The sequence below is a fragment of the Gopherus flavomarginatus genome, chromosome 9, assembly GCF_025201925.1.
Source record: "Gopherus flavomarginatus isolate rGopFla2 chromosome 9, rGopFla2.mat.asm, whole genome shotgun sequence".
NCBI classification, from domain to species: domain Eukaryota; kingdom Metazoa; phylum Chordata; order Testudines; family Testudinidae; genus Gopherus; species Gopherus flavomarginatus.
The window spans coordinates 51,082,473-51,104,229 of record NC_066625.1 but is presented as its reverse complement, the minus strand read 5'-3'; the positions used below and the strand labels follow the sequence as shown (position 1 = coordinate 51,104,229).

General features: G+C 50.2%; 1 protein-coding gene across 8 annotated transcripts in view; it reads right to left on the bottom strand.

The window, feature by feature from the left end:
- Positions 1–2,042: 2,042 nt before the first annotated feature.
- CPEB1 (cytoplasmic polyadenylation element binding protein 1) overlaps positions 2,043–21,757 on the bottom strand; it is an 82,354-nt gene continuing 62,639 nt past the window's right edge. For 6 of the 8 annotated variants that reach the window (XM_050968879.1, XM_050968878.1, XM_050968883.1 and 3 more), the window contains 8 exons: positions 17,634–17,883; positions 17,058–17,171; positions 16,292–16,396; positions 15,171–15,307; positions 13,038–13,236; positions 8,500–8,594; positions 6,114–6,194; positions 2,043–3,442 (listed from right to left, as the gene is read on the bottom strand). In XM_050968879.1, coding sequence (XP_050824836.1) covers positions 3,332–3,442; positions 6,114–6,194; positions 8,500–8,594; positions 13,038–13,236; positions 15,171–15,307; positions 16,292–16,396; positions 17,058–17,171; positions 17,634–17,883 — 1,092 coding nt within the window. In that variant the 3' untranslated portion in view covers positions 2,043–3,331. The remainder of the gene's footprint in view (positions 3,443–6,113; positions 6,195–8,499; positions 8,595–13,037; positions 13,237–15,170; positions 15,308–16,291; positions 16,397–17,057; positions 17,172–17,633; positions 17,884–21,757) is intronic. The other 2 variants (XM_050968880.1, XM_050968882.1) reach the window with 2 other exon arrangements.

Below are 21,757 nucleotides of genomic sequence, written 5' to 3'. Positions count from 1 at the left end.
TCATGCTCTATCACAAGCAGGGAGCTGATTCCTCCATGTAGGAGATGTAATTAAGGGCCAATGTGACATTACACTCCATATGTTTATGGAAATATGCTTATGAGTGAATATAATATAACTGGAATATGCTTTATGCAAAAGGTCTCTTGTAAGGTATCCCTACAAAGCTTATGATCTGAGTATGTTCATCCCATTTGTTTGCATGTATTATTTCTCTGTCTGGAGTTAAGAAAAGAACATTTATGTCAGTAATACAAGAGTAAGTAGAAGCCATTAGGGGTGCTTCAGAATCAGGTCACTTGTAAATGGCTGTTTACTTGCCAAACTTCCAGGGTACTTCCAAGGCTGACCAGCACAGAATGGAGACTAGGGGTCTCACAGGACATGTGATCCTGTCACATGATACTGGAATCTATTTTAAACCTGTTGCTTTTACATTTAGAAGGAGGGGTGGGAAGCCAAAGAGACAAAGGATTCCTGCTGACAGAACAGTTGCTCTGTCTCTGACACTTAAATGGCTGCCCTTAAACCCTCTTTCCTTGCTTCCACACCACCTAGGGCCAAAGCTATAAAGGGGGTGGAACTGAAAGGGGGCTGCTAGTCATGAGAAATCCAAGTTACCACCTAAGCTGGAACTAATAAGACTGTACCAGGGAAAGGATCGGGCCCAGATTAAGGAGTCATCTAGTCTGTGAAAGAAGTTTATTGGAACATCTGAGCGTCAGATTTAATAGTCAGTTTCTTAATATATTAGGCTTAGACTTGCATGTTTTATTTTGCTTGGTAACTTTGTTCTGTCTGGTATTACTTGAAACCACTTAAATCCTACTTTTTATACTTACTCAGGGTTAATAAAATGATTAAGTGATTTATACCTGGGGCAGCAAACAGCTGTGCATTTCTATCAGTGTTATAGAGGGCAGACGATTTATGAGTTTATCCTGTATAAGCTTTTTACAGAGTAAAACTGATTTGGGGTTTGGATCTCATTGGGAGCAGAGTGTCTGGGTGCCGGAGACAGAGTACTTGCTGAGCTGTTTTCAGTGAAGTCTGCAGCTTTGGGGGTGTGGTTCAGACCCTGGGTCTGTTTTGCAGCAAACTAGCACGTCTGGCTCAACAAGGTAAGGTTCTGGAGTCCCAAGCTGACAAAGAAAACAGGCTCAGATGTAGTTTCAGCACATCAGGTGACAGTCCCAAGAGGGTGTCTGTGACTGAAGCCATCAGGTCAGACCCAGCTAAAATTGGTGAAGGGAAGCATGGCGGACCTAGCCTTGTGACTTGCAATGAACTGCCACAGAGGAAAGCCAACTTCAGAGCCCAGCTAGTCAGCTGGGCCCTGTGGGGAGGAATGTGGAGTTCATGCCTACCCATATCCTTCCCCAGCTGTTCTGGGACCCACTTGTAGACTCAGGAGTGGGTTTTGTGTAAGGACAGGAAAGAGCAGTGATCAAAGCTCCTAAGGCCTGGGCTGCACTCAGAACAGTAAAACATCTGCTAATTGGGTTTTGCATGGAAAAAACTCAGGCTACATCCTCACGAAAGGACTGCAGCAGCACAGAGTGCTGTGGTGTAAATGCTTGCTACCACAACCGAAGGGCTCCCCCCCCTCAATCCCCAATCACTGAAATAAAGTTGTGCTCTGAAGAGGTGATAGCTAGGTCAACAGAAGACTTATCATCCACCTAGCAGCATCTACACTGGTGGTTAGTCAGCTCAACTACTTCTCTCAGTATGTGCAAGTCTCACACCATGGGAGACACAGCTAGGTCAACAAGCCCTAGTTCTGGGCTAGATTATTATGCTGTTGTTCTAGTAGTAGGCACTGTAAAGTAGTGTAGCTCAGCTGAACCAGAATAACCAGAATTCTGGTAGAAGCACCTACACCAGTAACAGCCCACAGTCAGTTTTCCTACTACTTCAGTGCAGACAAGGCCTTAGTTCCTGTGCACAGAACTACTGTTCAACAGGGAAGTTTCCCCAGTGCTCTCCCATGCAGCTCCTTCCACCTCCCTGCACATCCCCATTAAAGAGAGACTAAGAACTGCTGCAACGTGTTTATTATGTGCCAAAAACTACACCACAGCTTACTCCACGCATCTGTAGGAGAGTGCAGTCTTGCCTGCATATACTACAATGAGGTAGAGACTTCACACACAGCTTCACAAAAACCCCACAAAGAGCAGCTGGGATATACAACATCAGCTCAGCAGGAAAAAGGGAAAAAAAATATGACACTGGTTCTTTGGCACACAGCTTCCAATAGAGGGGAAAGTAAAAAATAAATTATAAAGTTCTCAAATCCCAGCAGCATTCAGTTGACTGCACTGTTGCTTTTTACATTTCTTAAACAAAGGGAAAGGTACTTGTCCCCTCTAAGAGAAAGGGCTCCTATGAACCTTTGTCTGCCCACCAAGACGCAGCCCTTTTAGCTCAGTTACAAAAGAAAATTAAGTCCTGTGACTGTGATTAAAAACCTCTATCAACCCCCCTTAAGTGCAACTTAAAAAAGTGCAAACAAACTATTTAAAACTATATACAGCAGCTCAGAGATCGTTTATCCGGTCCAGTTTCAAATCCAAAAATCCTGTCCTTTTCTTGTTGCAAACCCCTTGATTCACAACTGTGAAACTTGTCTTCTAACCAGCAGCCCCAGACACAAATTGCAATAATGTTAAAAGCTGCCAGGAAAGAAAAATTCTTGTTTCAAACGACTTAAAAACCGTTTTAAGAGTGTAAAAAGGAACTGGTAAAAACCCTCGAGCGTAAAATATGAAATATGATTTGGTTTAAATGAAGAGCAAAGTCTCCTTTGTTGTTACAGTAAAAAACGCCAGCTGAACATTCAGTTTATGCCGTTCAGATGGGGGTTAAATGAATGGAAAGGCACTGTATGGCAACTGCAAAAAATGGAGCCAATGAGACCTGCATTATTACCATCAGTATTGCAAGGAATGTAAAAAAGCGCCTTTAATAAATAAAAAACCTAGGTGAAGGCATCTGCATAGACACCTTCTCAAAACATGGTCCTTTTTGCTTCTTGTCAGCAAACGAGGAACCAAAGTCTGGGAACTGCAGAATTGTTTGAGGGGCCCTTCCCCCCTCAAAAAAACCCCAAACAAAACCCGACAAAATTCACTGTGCATTAGTGCAGAAACAAATAAAGACCAGCAAGTGCAAACGTGAATGTAAGATTTCCCCATTAGTCCTCAGGAAGCGCGTTCCCAGTCTGGGTCTGGCACTGGCAGGCACGCTCGTGCTCTCTCCACTTGGCAGGTTAACAAAAGAACTTTCTCCTGTAACTGCGGCAGGTCCTGGTGCATCTGCTGCCTCTCTAGCTGGAGTCTCTGTTCTTCTGGTTGCGCATCAGTGGGCGGTGGTGACGCAGGACCTCCATGGAATGTTGCCAGTGCCAGCAGGAGCGACAGAAGTACTTGAAGCAGACCTGTGGGGAGAAATAGGCAGGGATTACTGAAGGGGTTCACAGCAGAGCTGGGGGGTGGGGGAATACTGCTGCAAGCAGCTCAGTCTTTTGAAAGGAGAGAGACTGGTTTATGGGATAAGCCATCTTGCCTCTACCAACCAGTTAACTGGAGCATGCCAGGAGTGATCCAGCATCTACAATCATCTCTTTGGTGTCAATAGACAAGGCCTTTGCTCCTGACGGAATTCAGAGCATGGATTGAACAGAGACTGAGTTTCAGAGGGGTCACAGCTAGAAGCCGGGTGAAAGTAACTTAGAGGACTTACTGGTATGCCAGAGTCCTGAGCAGGGGACATGGCCTCAACCAGAAGAGGAGGGGCCTTTCAAGATTTAAAGGCATTGGGGGTCCAGCTGTGGCTGGGGGCCCCAGGGCCTTTAAATCACTCTAGAGCTACCAGCTGTAGAGGCAGCTGGGAGCCCTGGGGCAAGTTAAAGGGCCCAGGGCTCTGGCTGCTGCAGGGGGAGCTCTGGGCCTTTTAAATCACCATGGGATCCCGGCTGCTGGAACTCCCCTGCAGCAGCTGGAGCCCCGGGCCCTTTAAATCACCACCACAGAAGCCGGTCCAATCTGGCACAGCATACTGCTCTTGCCAGTATGCCATACTGGACTGTACCGGCCTATTTTCACTTCTGGCCAAAGGGAACGTTGTGATGCTGCTTCAGTATGTGCGTAGCGAGGGGACATCAGTCTCCAGGGTCATTACGCTGGCCCCTTGCACTGGTAGTATTTAAGTGAGGGTTTAAAGCAGGAGTCTCACTCAATTTACCTTTGGACCAGTGCCAGTCCTCAAATTCTCCCGGTGGGCCAATAATGTCACTCATGCTGCCCAGGACCTGCCCCCCCCAACACTCCACCCCCCACCTGTTCAAGGCTCTGGGAGGGAGTTGCGGGGTGTGGTGCTTACCTGGGGCTCCAAGGTGGGGTGGGCATGGGGCCTCTGCATGCTGCTGCCCTCAGCACTGCCCCTGCAGCTTCCCATTGGCTGCAGGGGTGTTCGGGGCAGTGGCAGCATGGAGAGGCAAAGCCCTGCCCTGGGGCCACAGGGAGGGACCAGCAGACACATGGAGCAAGCAGGCAGATGCCACTCAGCTCTGCTGTGCTGCTGGCCCCCCAGGCCATTTTAAATGGCCTGGGGGTGGCAGGTGGAGCCAAGAGAGACCTGGCCCCAAAACTGCTGGAGCCTGCAGGCCACATTGGAGAGGTTCCAGTCTGTGAGTTTGAAGACTTAAAAAAAAGCCAGTCTTCTCCCTGGTCAGGAAACCTTTACATCCCGGAGGTGTACTACTTTGAGAGGGGGCTACAGTTAAAGTAACTGCTGAATTCAGCTTTCTTGAGCAGTTAGTTCCATTCCCAAATGAAATCTGCCCCCCTTCAATAAAAGGAAATAAAAAGTGTAGAATACAGAAGCTCATCTGAGTGCACTCCTTAATTCTGGGGTGGAAAGCACCTCCAAGCGCCCAGCTGCCTACATCCATGGACTGCAGCTTGCAGCACAGGCCATGCCTATTTCATAGTGGTACAGTAGGTGTTAGTGACCACATGTTCACATTCACAAACAGGTATTGTACAAGGCTTGTAGATCAGTGTTTCTAGACTATGGTCTCCTCTCCTAGAGAGCTCAAGGCAGCTTGATCCCCCCATTCTACCACATGTGAGTTGTTCCTTCCAGGGGAGTACTAGCATCCCAGTCAAACAGTGGAGTGAACCATGTTTTTGCATCAGCCTCACAAATTTGTCACCACTCAGTTTAGGTTAGTGGTGGCACCTGGCTGCTGGATCCTCCCCTGATGAAGGGTCCAGAAGATGTTCCCTGGCTGAGCTTGTTTCAATCTGGAAACATTTCAAACTGTGCAACTACGAAATGGTCTCAAGACACTGAACACGACAGAGTGAGCCCTGCATTAAGGCTCTTCTGTTCCTACCTTGCTTCTTGCCTCCAGACCCCACTTCAATACAGATATTGTTTTAGTCCTCACATGCAGGTAGCTTATGTCTGTTTCTAGCCCTGGTGGCTTGCATATCAGACCTCAAATACATCACTGACTTAGCTCAGCAGGGCCACTTTATCTGGCTCAGAGCCAGATGCAGCAGGCTGTAGGGCTCCAGTCTGCAGTCCCTGGCTACCTGCAGACCAGACACTCCCAGGACTTGGTGTTAAGTGGGCATGATCACATTGCGCAATCGTCCTAGTTATTGCCTCCACCCACGGCCAGTAAACTTGTTCCTCATTCTGCATGAAAAAACCCTCAAAAGATGGCATCTTGCCTGCCCCAATGTGCTGTACCAAGGGGCTGTCCTGCCCCTAAGTGCATATTCATCCCCATCCCCGAGCCCTGGCTAGTGTCCTCTAACTATGCAGGCTGGGAAGGCATCTGGATCTCCCAAAGGAGTTGTCTGAGGCACCTGACCGGGAGTGAGATGTGCATTGGCACTGGGAATGCTTATTCTGTGGCAGACCTCTAAATGCCAAGCATGCTAGCACCCTCTGTGCACCCCTTTGCCGCTGTGTTGCCCAGGAGCTGTGGGGGCAGACCCCGGTCTACTCAAGGACATGCTGCATGTGAAGTTCCTGCTCGTGGACTGGAGCATAGCTAGCTGGTAAGGTATGATTCCCACCGAAGGCAGAGTTACCTGATCTCTGCAGAAGAAAGGACCTGGCTGGGCACTGCAGACTTGACACATGGAATCTTCTAGATATGGGTCAATCTGAACCTGCACAAGGGCAAGGAGAGTCGATCAGGCTGAAATCAGGACACTGGGCAGGTCAGGCCATGTCAGGAGCAGCACTGCTCTGGCTGCAGCTCGCACCTGGCTGGACCTGTGGTGGTGCAGCAACAGCTCTGCAGCGAGGGTGATTGTTTAGGTATTGCTATGTTTGGAGAAGGTTATGTGCACTGTGGGACAGTGTGACTGGCAGGGCTCCAGGGGGATCCAGTTCTGAGTACTATTTCCAGACAGGCTCAGACCAGGTGTGTTGAGAGCTTGTCCTCTGCAAACAGACCACTCAAGTTCAGCTCTGGGGACCCCAGGGTGATCAAAGGAATAACTGTCACTTCTCCAGAAGCCCATCTAGGCTGGACTGGGGGACCTGTTCCCTGTTGGACTGACTGGGGCAGACAATCCAGGAGCAGCAGCTCCCTACAGAGGGTACCTAACCAACTGTGGCAGGGGGCTGGAGTCACTCTTCTCTGGGCAGAGCGAAAGGGCCCAAACCACCCTGTGCTGAGGGCCCCAGGGACAAACTGAAGAAATCTCAAGCACAGCTCAGAACCTGGCAAGCTCTTGACCTTCAGAGAGGCCAGTAACCATCAGGCTCAGGTGACATAGCCAAGGCCATCCTGTAACACAAGTGGGGGTCAGATTCCCAGACTGCTGTATGGGGAGTCCCAGAAACCCCATTTATAGGAAGCAAAGCCTCCATCTTCCTCTGCAACCTCTGCTCAAGTCAGGTGGCCTGTCTTAAGAGGTCAAGGAAGATCTGGCTGGTACCCACTGCACTCAGTGCCCATGTACCAGGCTGCCCCTGAGAGCAGATATGTCCTGACCAATAGTCTCTGGAGATGCTCGCTCCCCAGGCCATGGGTAGTGGCTGCTCTAGCGCAGGGTCATGAGGGATATTAGGTGCCTGCAGATGGGGAACCTGCCTGATCACCCAGCTCTCAGGTTCACCACTCACCCCAGGGTGAAGAGGCCAGATGATCCTAAGGGTACATGCCATGCTGCAGCAGTGTGGATGGCACTGGAGGATAGGCTGTGCTCCCCTCCCAACACAGGTGTCATTTAAGAGGGGGCAGGAGGCCCTATGCATGTGCCCTAGGCACATCAAAGGCACCTCTGCAGGCAGGGCAGACTGCAGCTGTTTGAGTGGAAAACCTCTTGGGCCACCACTGACCCATGGGCCCCAGTGAGGCCTGGAGGCCAATCCCAGCTGCAGGGTCCCTTCCCCACACTAGGCAGCTTTTGCTTGTCCCTGGGCCAGAGCTCTTGGCACAGGCATGGGCTGAGCAGCGCTACTGTCTAACAGGAGGCAGAGTGACAGCTTGAGGGAGTGGGGAAAGACTGCCTAAGCACCCCACCTGCCAAACTCACCCAGCTCCTGAGACAGTTACCAGCACCCACCCACAGCAGGACCGCTGGCAGTCCCACTTCCCCCACACTGACTGAGTGAGCAACCTGGGTCCCTGCAGTTAGAACCAGCTCTATAGTAGTTTTCCTACTCAAGAGGGACTCCCAGGGACAGACACAGGGACAGCATTTCTGGTATTTGTTCTCTCACTGGCACTCTGGAGCAGCACTGACAGGACATTTCCAGGAGCACAGCCTCTCAGACATCTCCCCGCAGCATTCCTGGCACTGGCAGACATCCTGTCTCACTTGCCTCCAGCTGGAAATCTCAGGGCTGGTCATTAGGCAGGGTAACCTTGACCTAACCTCAACCACTTAGTGCAGACAGCCCAGGGCTTGTACTGGAGTTGGAGCACTGACCAACACCTCTGGAGTTGTGCTGGAGTGCAGACACTGCCAGACACAAGGAGCCCTTCAGGAGCAAACCCTGACAGCAGAGGGCCCAGCGTCAGTGTTCCCAGCACGCTTAGGGTGTGGATGACCCCTGATGATGCAGTCACGGCTACATCCTGTAGCCTAAACGCAATTTGTTCTCAGGACCCCAAGGCCCAGCTTGACTGCCAGGTGATCAAGCTGCCATGAGAGACAGGAACAGAGATCCGGAGGCAGGCTTGAGCGCTGCTCGTCCTTTCCACCCCACCACACGCTTCTGACAGGCATCAGCAACCCCTGAGAGGATCCCAACCAGGCCTCTGGACAGATGACTGTTACAGTGGATGAGTCCAAGGAACAGACTGGACTGACTAGAGCATGGAGCTGGCAGTCCCCCTGTTTGGTTTCCTCTGCAGAGGGCCGGAGGCTGGGCCATGGGAAGCCAGCAGACTAACGGTATCAGACAGAGCGCCCAGAAGTAGAGCCTGCTGCCATTTGCCGCACCAGGCCAGGCACTTACCTTTTTAGTGAACTTGGTGGTTTTGATCTCCACAAACGCAGCACTGACTGCCTTCAGGTAACTGCGCTGGTTGTTAAAGGTAACACGGCCAGATCCTGAAATGAGCCAGACCATTAGTGCAACGCCAAGAGGAAACTAAGCAGAGGCTGGGAGAGAACCTGCAGGGTGAGCTGCCACTAAGCTAATCCCAGAACCACCCCAAAAACTGAACTGCAGCATCTCCAGGCTCTGCTCTTCCAGGCCCAAGGAAAAGCCCCCATGGCAGGAAGGCTAATTCTCCTAGTATGAGGCAGTTAGCGCATGTTCCACCAGAAGAATATCAAGGCTGTGTGGCTATGCCTCCCCCTCTTCCAAACTCATGGAAACACATGGAAGCACAGCATAAGCGTTCAATGTGGTTTATGGTAAAGTCCGTTCCAGTGTTGGTTCTGCAGGGAGGATACATTGGGTACACTGCCTGCTTGGGGGCAGAAGCAGACCAGTCACTGGCAGTCAGGATACCCAGCCTCCTGGACTTCCTTCCAGTTGAGACAGCTTCTGCAGCCACAATCATTCAAGTCTTTTCTGCTAAACTAGGTGCATTAACCATGCAAGGGCTTGGAAGGGTTTGTTATCAGTATAAGTCAACAATTTCACTGTGTGCACAAACCGAGGAAATAATGTTTCTAATGATAACCATGATTTACAGACAGGCACAATAAGGAACAGTTTGAGAATGAGTTTGCATGTTTTGACAAGTGACGTTGTCGAGATTCAAAAGTTAAAGCTTTAGAACTGTCATCTGTTAGTTGTTTGACCCCTCCACATCCCACAATTGTGGGAATTTAAAGATTGGTAAATGCCCATCACTATTCTATCAGAGAAAAAATAAAAGTCAAGTCCTGCCAAGCCTAACTGTACTCAGAGAAAGTTTCTACTGCAAAGCAAGGCAAGTTCTACCTAGCGACAAACCCAAATACTCCAATGCCAAGTTTCCATCTATGCTGGATAATCCATTTGTCTCCAGAGTGGGTCAGATCCATGAAGAAAGTTCAGACATACATGGATATATTTCTCCAGTCTTTGAGCTCAGGTCCATGGATCCATTACAATGGGATTTTCATAGTGTGCCTCCAGGGTAGGAAGCAGGATGATCCAAAACAAGGGGTTTTTCTATGCAAGTCTCCATGGATGCACTAAGGCAAGGAGCAGTGTTCTGCCAACACCGTGTACTTTTTTGGAAGAAACTGGATGACCAACATGCAGAACTTTGTGAACTTATGTACTGACGGCTATGTGGCTGTTTAGCAGTTCTCAATACATGAGACTGCTATGGATAGGAGTTGTCCAAGCAAAATGGTAAAGCACTATGGGCTGTGGCCATACAAGATCAGAATTCCCAGTAGGCGCACCACAGACTGGCCTTTCGTTTGTGACACCAACTGGTTTTTCATAGTAGGCATCTCCATCTTCCATTCATGTTCTTTAAGAGTGCTTGTACTTGCAGGCTTGAGATGAGGATGAATCCTGTAACCAAATTCCCTTGGTACCACATGTTTGTCCTGAATCCAAGATACAGTGGGATGGTTCCTAGAGTGTTCGCTTCAGCTTTCCTCCATACAGAATCCTGATCAGAAACTGTCCATGACCAAAGTGAATTTCCTTCTTCCCTAAAGCCAATGTTACCGCCACTAGGATGCTGGGGAGAGTCCCTGGGAGCACATGCACGATCAAATGGTAGCAATCAAAGTTAAGAAAAGGTGGCTTCCACTGGTCTGCAAAACAAAAGTTGTCAGAGGATGGTAAAATGGGAATGCTCTGAAGATAAGCTTCCATTAGGAACTTGCATGTTTCAGATAGGGTCCTGTTCTACTTCTCTCCCATGTGCAGAGGCTCGGAACAGCATTGGGAGTGGGTTGTAATGCTGTGATCTGAAATCTAGAATAGCTGATTTCGTTCATGTTGTGATGTTTCCACAGGGTGCTGAGACGGGGGCTGGGACAAAGCTGGCTCTGAAATTTTTGCCCAGACCCAGCAAGTGCCTCCTCTGGGCAGTGAGCACAGACCTCATTTGATCAACACTATAGGCAGGCTTTTTGCTGTCAAAGAGACTGGCATCAGAGGGCAGCTACTGACCTGGCACTTGTTCTAGCTAAGACTTGTGAATAGGTATTCTCTCCTGTTGTACTTCACAGATAGCTCCAGCTTGCCATGTGACCTGAATTCCTCTATGCATCTCGCGGGAGTCAGGATTGAAATTGCCTTTTCTGATTACTCTGAATAGCCTCAGTTTTCTATAACACTTCCCCATTGTATCACTAGGATAGAGTTCCCAGCTGCCTGAGCCTCTGATCCAAGGACCAAAGCCCAGTATACCAGCATGAAACTGATCTGAATCCCACTTTTGCCATAGAGACCCCCTCAGGCCATGTGATTTATAGGTTGAGAGGGGCCCATATACCCATGGTATCACTGCTTGTGACAGCATGCAGGAGCCCAGAGGGGGGCAGATGACAGCTCACATGCTGGAAGGAAGGGGCTAAGATGAGACCTCTCAGGACTTGGCTGTCTGTGAAGGGCCAGTAAAGCAAGGAGGCAACTTTCAGGTATGAGTCCATGAAGATAGGCACATGTCCTGGGATCACCACCAGAGACAAGCTGACTGGTACATAATGAGAATCCTGCAGTTCCTACAGAATGCAACCTGGGGTGGAAGAAACGGTAGGCCTAGCAGCCCTTTACTGCCTGCTGGTTCCTCCATATCCAAGCTGCTACTCATCACCCAATTGCCATGTGCTGGGGTAGGAGGTGGAGGTTGTGGTGAGGCACAGCAACCTGAAACAGAAGCTGGAGAAAGCCAGGACTCTAAGACACTGTGCCCCACACTGGCAGCTAGGAACAGCCCAACACTTCCCAGTCTTAGGAATGGCAGGAAATCCCTATTCCAATCCTGCAGTCTGGAAAAGTGTGCAAGGACTGAAAGCTTTCTCCTCCAGCACAGCTGCAGACTCCAGGCATAGTTCACAGTAGTCCTTACACTCTTGCTCAGTCATCCCTGGTTTTTCACTACTTGATTCTCAAACTCTGGTTCAGGATACTGGCCCTTCTCCCCCTAGGAAGAATTCCCTGTGTCCCTGCACACCTAACACAAGCAGCAGGTCCACACGTGGTCTTTTCTGCATCAATCTGCCCTGCTGCACTCCGTGAAGGTGGGAATCCAGCCCTGGTTTGATCACACATTTCCCCTTTGGGAGTTTGTCCCCATAATCCAGCTTCACAGGGGAACAAGACTGGGCTTGGTTTGCGCCAAAACACTTCCCATGGCTAGTGATCTCAGAGGCTGGAGGCTTAGTCTCCCCTCCCCCAAGTGCCAGCCGTGGCAAGATATCAAGGAAAGGCACTGCAGAAGCTCAGCACCTACGCACAGGATCCACAGGGGCAGGTAGGGCTGTTTCCCCATGGAGTTCAGTCAGATTGAGCAGGGATCTCAGGGGGGCTGTCTGAGGGAGAGGGAGCTGGGTGTGAAGGCACCTTACTGCACTAGCATCAGGTGCTCTACAGCCATGATCTGCAGGGAAGGAGTGGCTGAGCTCTGCAGTCAGAGGTGCAGATACTGTGAGTGACAGGGATTCAGATGCCATCTTCCACCTGCCATGCTGCCCTTCTGGCATCACTCCCCTTCTGGAGGTGGAGCCACCTGCCCTGGAGTCAGGCAGAAGACAAGACTTCCTTTGGCCTCAGGTTCTCAGTCAGCCTCACTCCCCGAGTCTGACATGGCACCAGCTGCTGCCAACATCTTTGCAGCGGGAGCAGAACTGAAGGGACCATCTCCCAAAGCGTAAACATAGCCCCAGGACTCAGCTGGGAACAGGCAGTGTAACCAGCTGTTGGAATGTCTAGAACCACAGCAGGGAGGACAGCAGGAGGCAGAAAGCTAGAGGGAACATCAGGAGATGGGGCATTCTGACAGCCAGCCAGGACTGGTTCTGCCCCCAGCAACCTACAGTGCCCACTGTAACAGCACTGTGGACCTCAGCCCAAAGAAATGCCTTTTCAGGGGATATAGCCCCTGGGGCTAATAGCACAATTCATTCCAGTCAGCCCTAAGCAGCATCAAGCAAATGCTAATTAGAGAATGACTCATCCACTGTGGTGGAACAGCTGAGATTAGTCCCAGAAAGCAGAGGAGGAGTGAAGTAAGAGTGCTGTGGCACCCTTCCTCCCAGGGAAGAGGGATGGACACAGTTTAGAACAGCCCTTTTGGTAGGGGCTGCAGGCCTGTCATGGGTCCCACCAGCTTTCCTAGCTGCACACCTGATTCTGACTGAGTGCAGCTCAGTTCCCACATTCACACACTGCCAGGACTCTGCCCTGGGAAGCCAGATAGCCTTTTTCACCTTCTTCCCTTCCCCTGCACAGTCCAGCCATTGGGGCAAGGGTGCGTCCTTGTTTGCAGAGTGGCTGGTCTGCTCTCTGCCCCTCAGAGTGGGCAGGGCCCTGCCAGAAGCATCAAGGGGATGTTTACATGCAGCCCTAGGAGATGAAGGGCTGACACTTACCAATAGGATACTTGTGCTTGTCCGTGTCAATACCAGCATAGACAACCCCTCCGAACAGGTCATTCATGATAGCTGCTAGGGCCTCCGCATTCAACATCCCATGCAGGGCCCCCACGAAGACAGTCTTACTGGGATCAAGCCGCTGAGATGGGCTTCGCACGAAGTTGCTGTCTGCCAGGACCCAGGGGATCACCTGTACCTGGAACCACCCATGAGCAGGTAAGTCACCTGTGAGCTAGAGCCTGGCAAGCTAAAACCTGGGGCTGCCCAATACTAATCTCAATGGGTTAGTAGAGTCCATTGCAGACAGACTCTGGCCTCTCAGCAGCCTTGTCACTCTGGCCTCATAGCTTGGCCCTGCCCACCCATCACCTGCTGCCTTTGGAGTCTAGAGATCCCTGCATGGTGTAGGTCTTGCCCATTATCACAAGCTACAGTGCTCTGCTCACCCCACTCTGCACAGCACCATTCTAAGGGAGTGCCAAAAGACTGCCCCACCAAGAGGTAATGGCCCCCTACATCTCCACTGGGTTTTCCATTTCCCCCAGTGCTAACTGGGCTCGCACACCTGTCCTAAGCCAGCAGAGCTGCTGGCAGGCAAGAGGTACTATTCCAGCAAGAAATGTTTCTGCCCCTTGAGCAGCCAGTTCCATTAGTGCCTTGAGCTCAATTGTCATGGCTGCAGCCACCACACGCCATGGGAACAGTCCCATCAGTTGGAGCGGTACCCCATCACAACACTGCAGTGCTAGGCTGGAATCAAAAGCATAAGTCCCTTGGGGCAGACAGCCAGGGACTAGCCAGGCAAGATTGATTTTACCTACTGTCTGTACCTATATTCACTGCCCAGTCACATCCCCTTGCAGAGATCTATTGTTGGAACAGCTCAATGCAACATCCCACCTGCTGTCAATTTCTACAGGAGCTTCCATCTGCTAGACAGCTGATAGAGGGTTCAGAGCTAAATCACCAAGCCTGAAGGTGCTACCAGTGGCCAAACAGAAGAGCTGTCTGGAGCACAATGCTGTTCCTGTCCAGATTAGAGCAGAATCTCAATTCTGTAACCATGCAAACTTGTACAGCTGCTGTCCAGACTGCACCTGCCCTGTAGTCAGAGGGGGCTCCTGTCTCAGGAATTCCAATCTGGCACCTTTCGCCAGGCCTAAGATCACCAGCCCCTAGATTGAGACAGGCAGTCTAGACTACATCTGGGACCAAGCACATCCACAGTTGTAACAATATGCATTATGCATGAAGGCCATTCGTTCTGAAAGCGGCAGGCAGGCTTGATGGAAAAGCCAGAGAGCCAAGCCCCTCTCCCCACAGAGCAGTGTAAAAATAACCACGGCTCTCTGAGGTGGTAAGTGGCTCTCATTCTATACATGCTGAAACAGAAGATCAGCTGCTGGCATGAGGCCAGAGTCCATGATTCTGGATTTGCCAAAGAGGTCCCTGCTCAATCCACCAGCCCACAAGTGAGGGTTCCCCAACCTCCATGAGTCACATGGGAGCAGGATACAGCAGGGAAATCCTAGGAGCTGCCAGCCTTTGGTTAAAGACTAAGCAGCTCTGCTCTTCTGTGCTGCCACTGCTCACCTTTCCTTCCCATCCTCTCTGCCCACACTGCCTCTGCTGGAGGAAAGCACTGCAGAAAGGTAGCCAGGAGCCAGCTGCCTGACTGACCCTTGCTGCTCCATGCTCAGCCAGCTCCATGTCTAAGCAGTGCTTCCCTGAAGCAGGATAACCACCCCAACTCCTAGCACCCTCCCACAGACTTCACCCAGCCATGGCTTCTTGCTGTGGAGCAGGAGGCTCATGGGACCAAGGGTGGAGGTTGAGTGGAGAGCATCTGAGGACCTTTTCTATAGGCCATGCTGCCGCTCTGCATTAACATCCAGATTAGCAGGTGAGGGCAGGAGGCTGGCAGACTGTATCAGCCAAGTATTCTCTGCAGACAGGTTGCTCTCCGAGGGCTTCCTTACCAATAAGTTACAGATTTCAGCCTCTTAGCAAGGCAGTTCCATGGACACTGCTGCACCATAGGCAGCCACCGACCCTAGTTCTAGACACATCAAGCACGAACTCAGCAATGTCTTGTTTTAGTTGAGCTGGAGAGCAAGCAAGTCCACTGACCTCCTTACAGCGCATCCTGCGGCTGGACATCTTGAAGTAGTATTCGCTCAGGCCATCAGGGCTCAGCAGGTCTTGGGAGCAAGCCTGCAGCAGGGCCCGCACAGACTTCTCTGACTCAAACACCAGGTAGACGTACCCTGGGGGATGCAGGGGGAAGAGCGCAGAGTTACAACAGCAGCACTCACAAGAGGGGATCACCCCTATCCCAAGCCTTTTTAAAGGCCTCCCAGCCATCCTATTTGAACTGCATCCACTTTAGTCTTCCTCTGCACGGAATGAGATCAAAGGAACAGCTAGCACTCAGCTCTGTGCTTCATCCTTCCACCTGTACCATCACTATGTTCAACGGAATCCATTTCAACACCTCCCTATCAGCTAGGTAGTTGGGATTGGCACAGAATGATGGTATCAGAGTCACAAGTGATGGGTGTAACTATTCTGGCCACAACATGCTACCAACATACTAGCATTCTTGGCTTCACTGCTATGATGCATCAATCCAGAGCTTTAAGTTTACTGAGGACAGCACAGAAGTGTTTCATTAAGTGCTAGTGGCTGGACCCCCAGACTACTAATACACTGAGCCAGGTCACTAGGCATCTAACCAATCCATTCATGATTAACAGTTACCCATTAGTCTGGTTAGTTTGACTCTGCTCTTGGGCAGACAGTCCAAGGGAACAGAATTCAGCTTGCTGTAGATTAACTGTAACATTGCTTATAACGAGTAGCCATGTAGCATCCCACACTGGTACACACAAGGCACTTAAATACAACACTGTATTTAAGTGCCTGGTGTGTGCCAGTGTGGGATGCTTACACACTAATGTGACTGGCAATTCAGTCCCATATCTGAGTTCTGCAGCACCAGCTTAGCTCTGGGCAGAAGTTCCCCGTGTGCTTTCTAGACAGTCTACATACGCACTGCCTCGCTCTGGACAGGTTAGCAGAATTTTAGTAAGAGAAAAAACCGTGCTACCCTTGCGCAGAACAGTGAAAACACGCAGTGTTTACCCTACAGTGCTCTGTCCCATCTAGTCACCAGCATGCAGCCGTGCCATCCCAGCATCAGTGCTGTAACATAGCATGGGAAAAAAGTAGGCCTACCATGTCTCTATTACCTTTAGGCATATTACCTTTGGGAGGGCAGCGAGGGTGTTTGCCATCCTTACCAGGCCACTCCACACTCAGTGAGCCAAACACACGGAAGGTGTTGATCAGTCCAGCTGCACACAAAGAAAGTTTCATTCAGAGGCAGCAGGAGAGCCCACCCTGGAAATGCAAGAACTGATCTCTGGAGCCATCCCTTCCCCAGGGGCAAATGCCTGCATGCATGACTAACCCGCCTCTTAGAGGAGGGACTGAATGGAGCTGTGCTATGGCCAAGGAGGAAGAGTTTGGTGCTGAGCCAGGGCCCCCAACGAGCACTAGGTTTTTAGGCAGAGGCCAGCCACTTCAGTGAGTCACATGCTCAGAGTTAAGTGTTTTGAGTACTGTGCTGAGAGGGAACACTGGGTTTAGAGCTCTTCACTAGAGACATTTTTCTGGGTATGGGGGTGGGGAGAGAAGATAGTGAGCCTTTAATACCCTCCCCACACCAGCCCTGGCAGGTTTGGGGAAGCTGTTTCAGAGACTCCTTTGGAGACATCCAGTTGTTGCTAGCTGCCAAGTTGTGTACAGAAAGCCCTCTGTATTTAGCCTAGACCAGTTGGGTTAAACACCCTGGGTGCATGGAGACTACCTGCCCTAGTGTGGAGAGAGCTGGCAGCAGCGAAGGGGTGTAGAGAAGTGTTCAAGTGTTGGGCCCTTCCCGATGCACCTTAGTGACAGCTTCAGGACTGGCTCTTGTAGAGGTCTGCAGCCCAGAGAGTGCAGGAGGCCACTTACCTTCCGTGATATCCCATGGAACACCTCCCAGAAAGACTTTGCAGGAATAGACTGGGTTCTTGTAGTTTCGGGGAGGGAGCTGCCCGCTCCAGGTGCAGGTTGCCTCGTTCACAGCTTAAAACAGATGCAAAAGTAGCTTTATAGGATCATTTGGCACCATTTTCAAGCTATGGATAAGTTTCTGCCTAGCTCCCTAGTCCGATATGGTTTCAGGAGGCTGTCACACACAAACAAGGATACAGCTTCTCATAGTCAAGAGTAGGCACACTTGTCCATACAAGGCTACTTTCCTGCGAGCCTACCGGACCCAGATTGCTGGTGGTGGCAGACCCAGAACTGCTAACAGTATTGTCACCTCCCAGCACCACTCCCTGCATCAAGGCCAGTCTCTTCTCCCAAAAGTGAGGGTCAGCAGTTAGGTGACTTTATGGAGCACGCTGCCAACTTGGACTAAGGTCCTTGGGGCCAAGACCATCTTCCTGCTGTCTGTACAGCTCTTAGCACAGTACAGCTGTGGTCTGAGACTGGGCCCATAGTAATGAAAAATAAGTGATGAGACCCTGAGCCCTGACTTACCTGCTGCTTGCCTATGAAGCCTGGCCTCTCTTTCAATGCTGAAAGGGTCCTCTGGTGAGTCCAGCAGGTCCCAGGAAGGCCACACAGATGCCCCAGGCCATCTTTTAGATGCACTAGCTGGGGAGGAAGTTACTGCAGCCAGTGTAGCTTGATCTTGATCCAGTCGTGACCCCACACCCATCTTTAAGGGGTCCCTTGACACACCACTGAGGGGCAGGAAGGGAAGAGGTGGGGAGATTCGAAGGCTTGACTGCAAGAAACAAAGTGCTCTGTAATTACTAGTCCAAAGGGACGCCCAAGACAGCCTGAACTGCTGCATGGCAGCCCTCCTACTTGACTGTAGAGGAGCAAGTGTTCCTGTCCAATTATGCAAGCCAAAAGGCAGGGTCCTTGCAGGTTTACGTCTATTGAAAAGTAATCGCATTGTTAAGTCATTAGTCTGGGATGTTTCCCATTTAATCTGGGGCTGTGTTCCATCTGCAGGAGGCAGATTCCTCCTCCTTTTAGGTTTGTCTTGTCATTGATACTGGAGTCAGACTGTGTGCACAGCAAGTTGCATGCTGAAGCCTGGCCTCCATCGTGGCCTCTACGTGCTACCACAATGCAACACAGAAAGTGGGCAGGCACTCAAGGCTGTGGTGTTTGGATAGCTGAGTCTTATAGGTGCTGACAGCAGCAGAGGGGAGAACTGCTAGCATGCAAGTCTGTGCCTTGCCTGCCATGTGGCAAAGCTACTCAAGGTGGCCAGCACATCTGGTCTGTAAATCTGCAATTAACCATCAAGTAGGAAATCTGCTAAGTCATGATTCCACTGGGGTGGGAGAGAGACCCAGTGTAGCATTAACACTCTGGCTGCTGTGTGGCCATCTCAACAGGCACATCTGCACTAAGAATGTAGAAACTGGAAATGCTGCCCACTGAGGGGATGAGGAGTTCCTCCTGGTACCCACATGGGGCAAGCCTGGTTACCCTAATACTAGTCTGTCAGGCCTGGGGCAGGTTCCTACACAGCATCTACCACTGATCAGTGCAAAGTGGTCACTGACACTTAGGCTGGCTGCAGAGGGGCAAGTATTTGTGCCAGAGGGAACCAAATGACGGCCAGACTGGCTGAGTGCAATCCAGAGTCCTACTGACATTAGACTGCCTTTCAGTATTCAGCGGGGCGAGCTATGCCAGCTCCTCTTCAGCTAGACAAGCATGGGTTCCAGACACTGCTTCTCCACAGCAGGCTACTCTGTGAGGCAGGTGACAGGCCTGCAACTGGCACCTGGTGTGTGAGATTCCAGGTGTCACTCTGATCCACCCCCTTCCTTCCTGAGTACCTAGAGCTCTACGGAAGGTCCTACAGAAGTCCATTTCAGACTCCAATGCTGAGGGGAAGCTGCATTTTGATCCAGGAGACCGAGCTCTAACATACCAGCTAGAGTAGAATGCTTTCAGGCAAAGCACGCCGGGCACAGGGATCATCAATACACTCTGGCTAGAAGTAATGCTCTGGATGCTGCACGTCTTGTCCATAAGGAGTCAAAGTTCACTCCAAATGGAAGAGAGTTGAACACAAACGCTCTCTTCTCAGATTAATTCCTCTACTGGTCTCAGGCAAGGTTGCTCTACAGCAACCAGGCCAGGTCACTTGTAGAGATCTACGTCAGTATTTACAGCTTAGGGACCAGCAGATTAGTCTGACCTCCTGTGTCTCAGGCCATTGATGTCACCTAGCACCTGCATACTGAATCCAGTTTGAAGTTGGTCTAATAGATTAGATCTCCTACCTTGTCTCTAAAATTAGCAAGTAGTATTATAGGCCATGGAAGGCTGGACTATGATGTGACACAGGCAGAGAATAGGAGGGACAGAGGTATACCAGTGCCCCTGCAATGGCAGAAATGATTAAGTGACGCCCACCCCCCAACCACACACTGCAGGGGAAGGTGAAAACCTCCCTGAGATCATTGCCATTCTGATTTGGGGGAAATTCCTTCCCCATCCCTCATGGTCATCAGTTGCTCTTGAGCATGTGAATAAATCTTCCAAGGACTAAAGGTCATCTGAACAGACTATTTGGAGTCCAGGGAGAGCCTGACCTTCTGGAGTACCTACTGTTGCTGGATTTTGCACCATTTCCCTCTGTGGCTCAGGGGAGAAAGTCTTGGGCAGGTGTACTGTAGCTTGCAGGTCTCCTTTGGGTTTGGCTACAGGGATGCTCTGAACACCCAGTCTGAAAAACCCAGAGCAGCTTAGGCTAAACAGAGGCTGCAAGGAAGTGCTGCTCACAGGGAGCTCCAGCGACACCTCAGAAGGGGACAGGAAACTTGTATGACATACTGCTCTGCTAGCCTGAATAGTAAAACTGCTTGTGGCAGAAAAAGTAGGTATGCGGAGAAGAGGTCTGAGAAGTGAGGTGGGCGAGAACTGCAAGCTGCACACCACAGCAGAGCCATTGCATGGTGCTGACAGGCTTGGAGGAGTTTGTATATGAAACCCAAAGTTAATGAGTCTCAGGAGCTGCTCAGAATCATGCAAGTGATTCTCCAAGGATAAATGGGTTTAGTATTTAACAGACTAGCATTTGAAGATATCTAGCCATCCCTGACCTGCTAATCTAGAATCCAAGGTTCACAGCTGTGAACCAAGTGCATTAGGAGAACACTGTATAGCTGGCTGCATGTTGTGGATAGTAAGTACATGGGCCCTGACCACCAGATGAGGAAGCAACAATTAGCTTTGAGCAACATGCGCAAAACATACAATTAGAGGTCCATAGAACTGATGTTCTTGCCAATCCGCTTTTCTGCGAAGTTTGTTTAGTGTCACAGTCCTGTGAGGGTCACCAAAAGCAGAGGTGGAGAATGAAGATCAACATTTGGTTGTGGCATCTGAGTGCCCAGCATGGGGTGGGTGAGGGAGAGGGTGAGGGGGAGAGAGACTTTCCCACAAATCCTGTTAGCACACACTAGGAAAGACTTTACATTTTAAGCCCTGCAAGTCAGGTGTATGAGTGTGATAAAAAAATAAGCAGCAGAGACTCAATGTGAAAGCTACCCTTACAGAACATGAGAAGCAAGACTGTTTTGTTTACTTTCCCCAGTGACATCTAGCCTCTGAGCCCTGCTTGAGAACTACAACCCAGACTAATTTTGTTGTCCCTTCTGAAAATTAAAGAGTTCTTTCCCAAGTTACTAGCACTCCACATTAGTGAAAGTTAACTCGATTTTGCTTTTTGCATTTTCCTCAGTTTGGTGAGGCTATCAGTTTTACTTTCAGTGCTGCAGTTTTTGAGTTGCAAATCCTTCCTCCAAGTTTGCTACAAAAGAAACTAGCCAGCCAGCCATGCCACAGGCAATAACCTATATCCTAGAATACTTACTGCTCTAACATGGGAAATAAGTATTTGGCCTTTCCTTTAACTAGCTAAATGAGGGCAGGGGCTATTTGTTTGGAAAGCACATGGCAAGTACTATCAAAATAAATCAACTGCAATTAAATTTTGGAGCCCTGTTTCCTTCTGAACTGGTGAAAGACATGGGGAAGTGTAATCAGCCTTCAGTTTTAAAGCCTTGTTTAATGCAGTTTAAGATTTGGGTCAGATTTAAAGGACACTGGCAACTTTGAGAACACTTCTGAAGGGTATTTGTAACAGGCACAACACTAAGTGACAGGTAAAAGACATACCTGACTACTCTATTTGCTTTCAACAACTGATGGCATCCTTCCACTCCCCATGTCAATTCACCGCCCCCTCCTCCTAGCTCAGGGGTTCTCAATCATAATACTATGACCCGCTTTTAACAAAAATTACTTCACAACCCCAGGACAGGGGCCAAAGCTGAAGATCAAGGACTTCTGCTCCAGGCAGGGAGCCTGCAACTTGAGTCCGGACACCCAGGGCTGAAGCCCTCGGGCTTTGACTTCCACCCTGTCTAGTGGGGGTTGGGCTTCAGCCCCAGGCCCCAGCAAATCTAAGCCAGCCCTGGTGACTCCATTCAAAGGGGGTCCCAACCCCCAGTTTGAACTGCTGCTCTAGCTGTTTGAGCCTTACCAAAGTATCTAAACATGAGAACTGACTGAAGTCACCTCAGTTAGCATGGGGATTGTAGGGCAAGTGTGTTTGTTCTGGAACT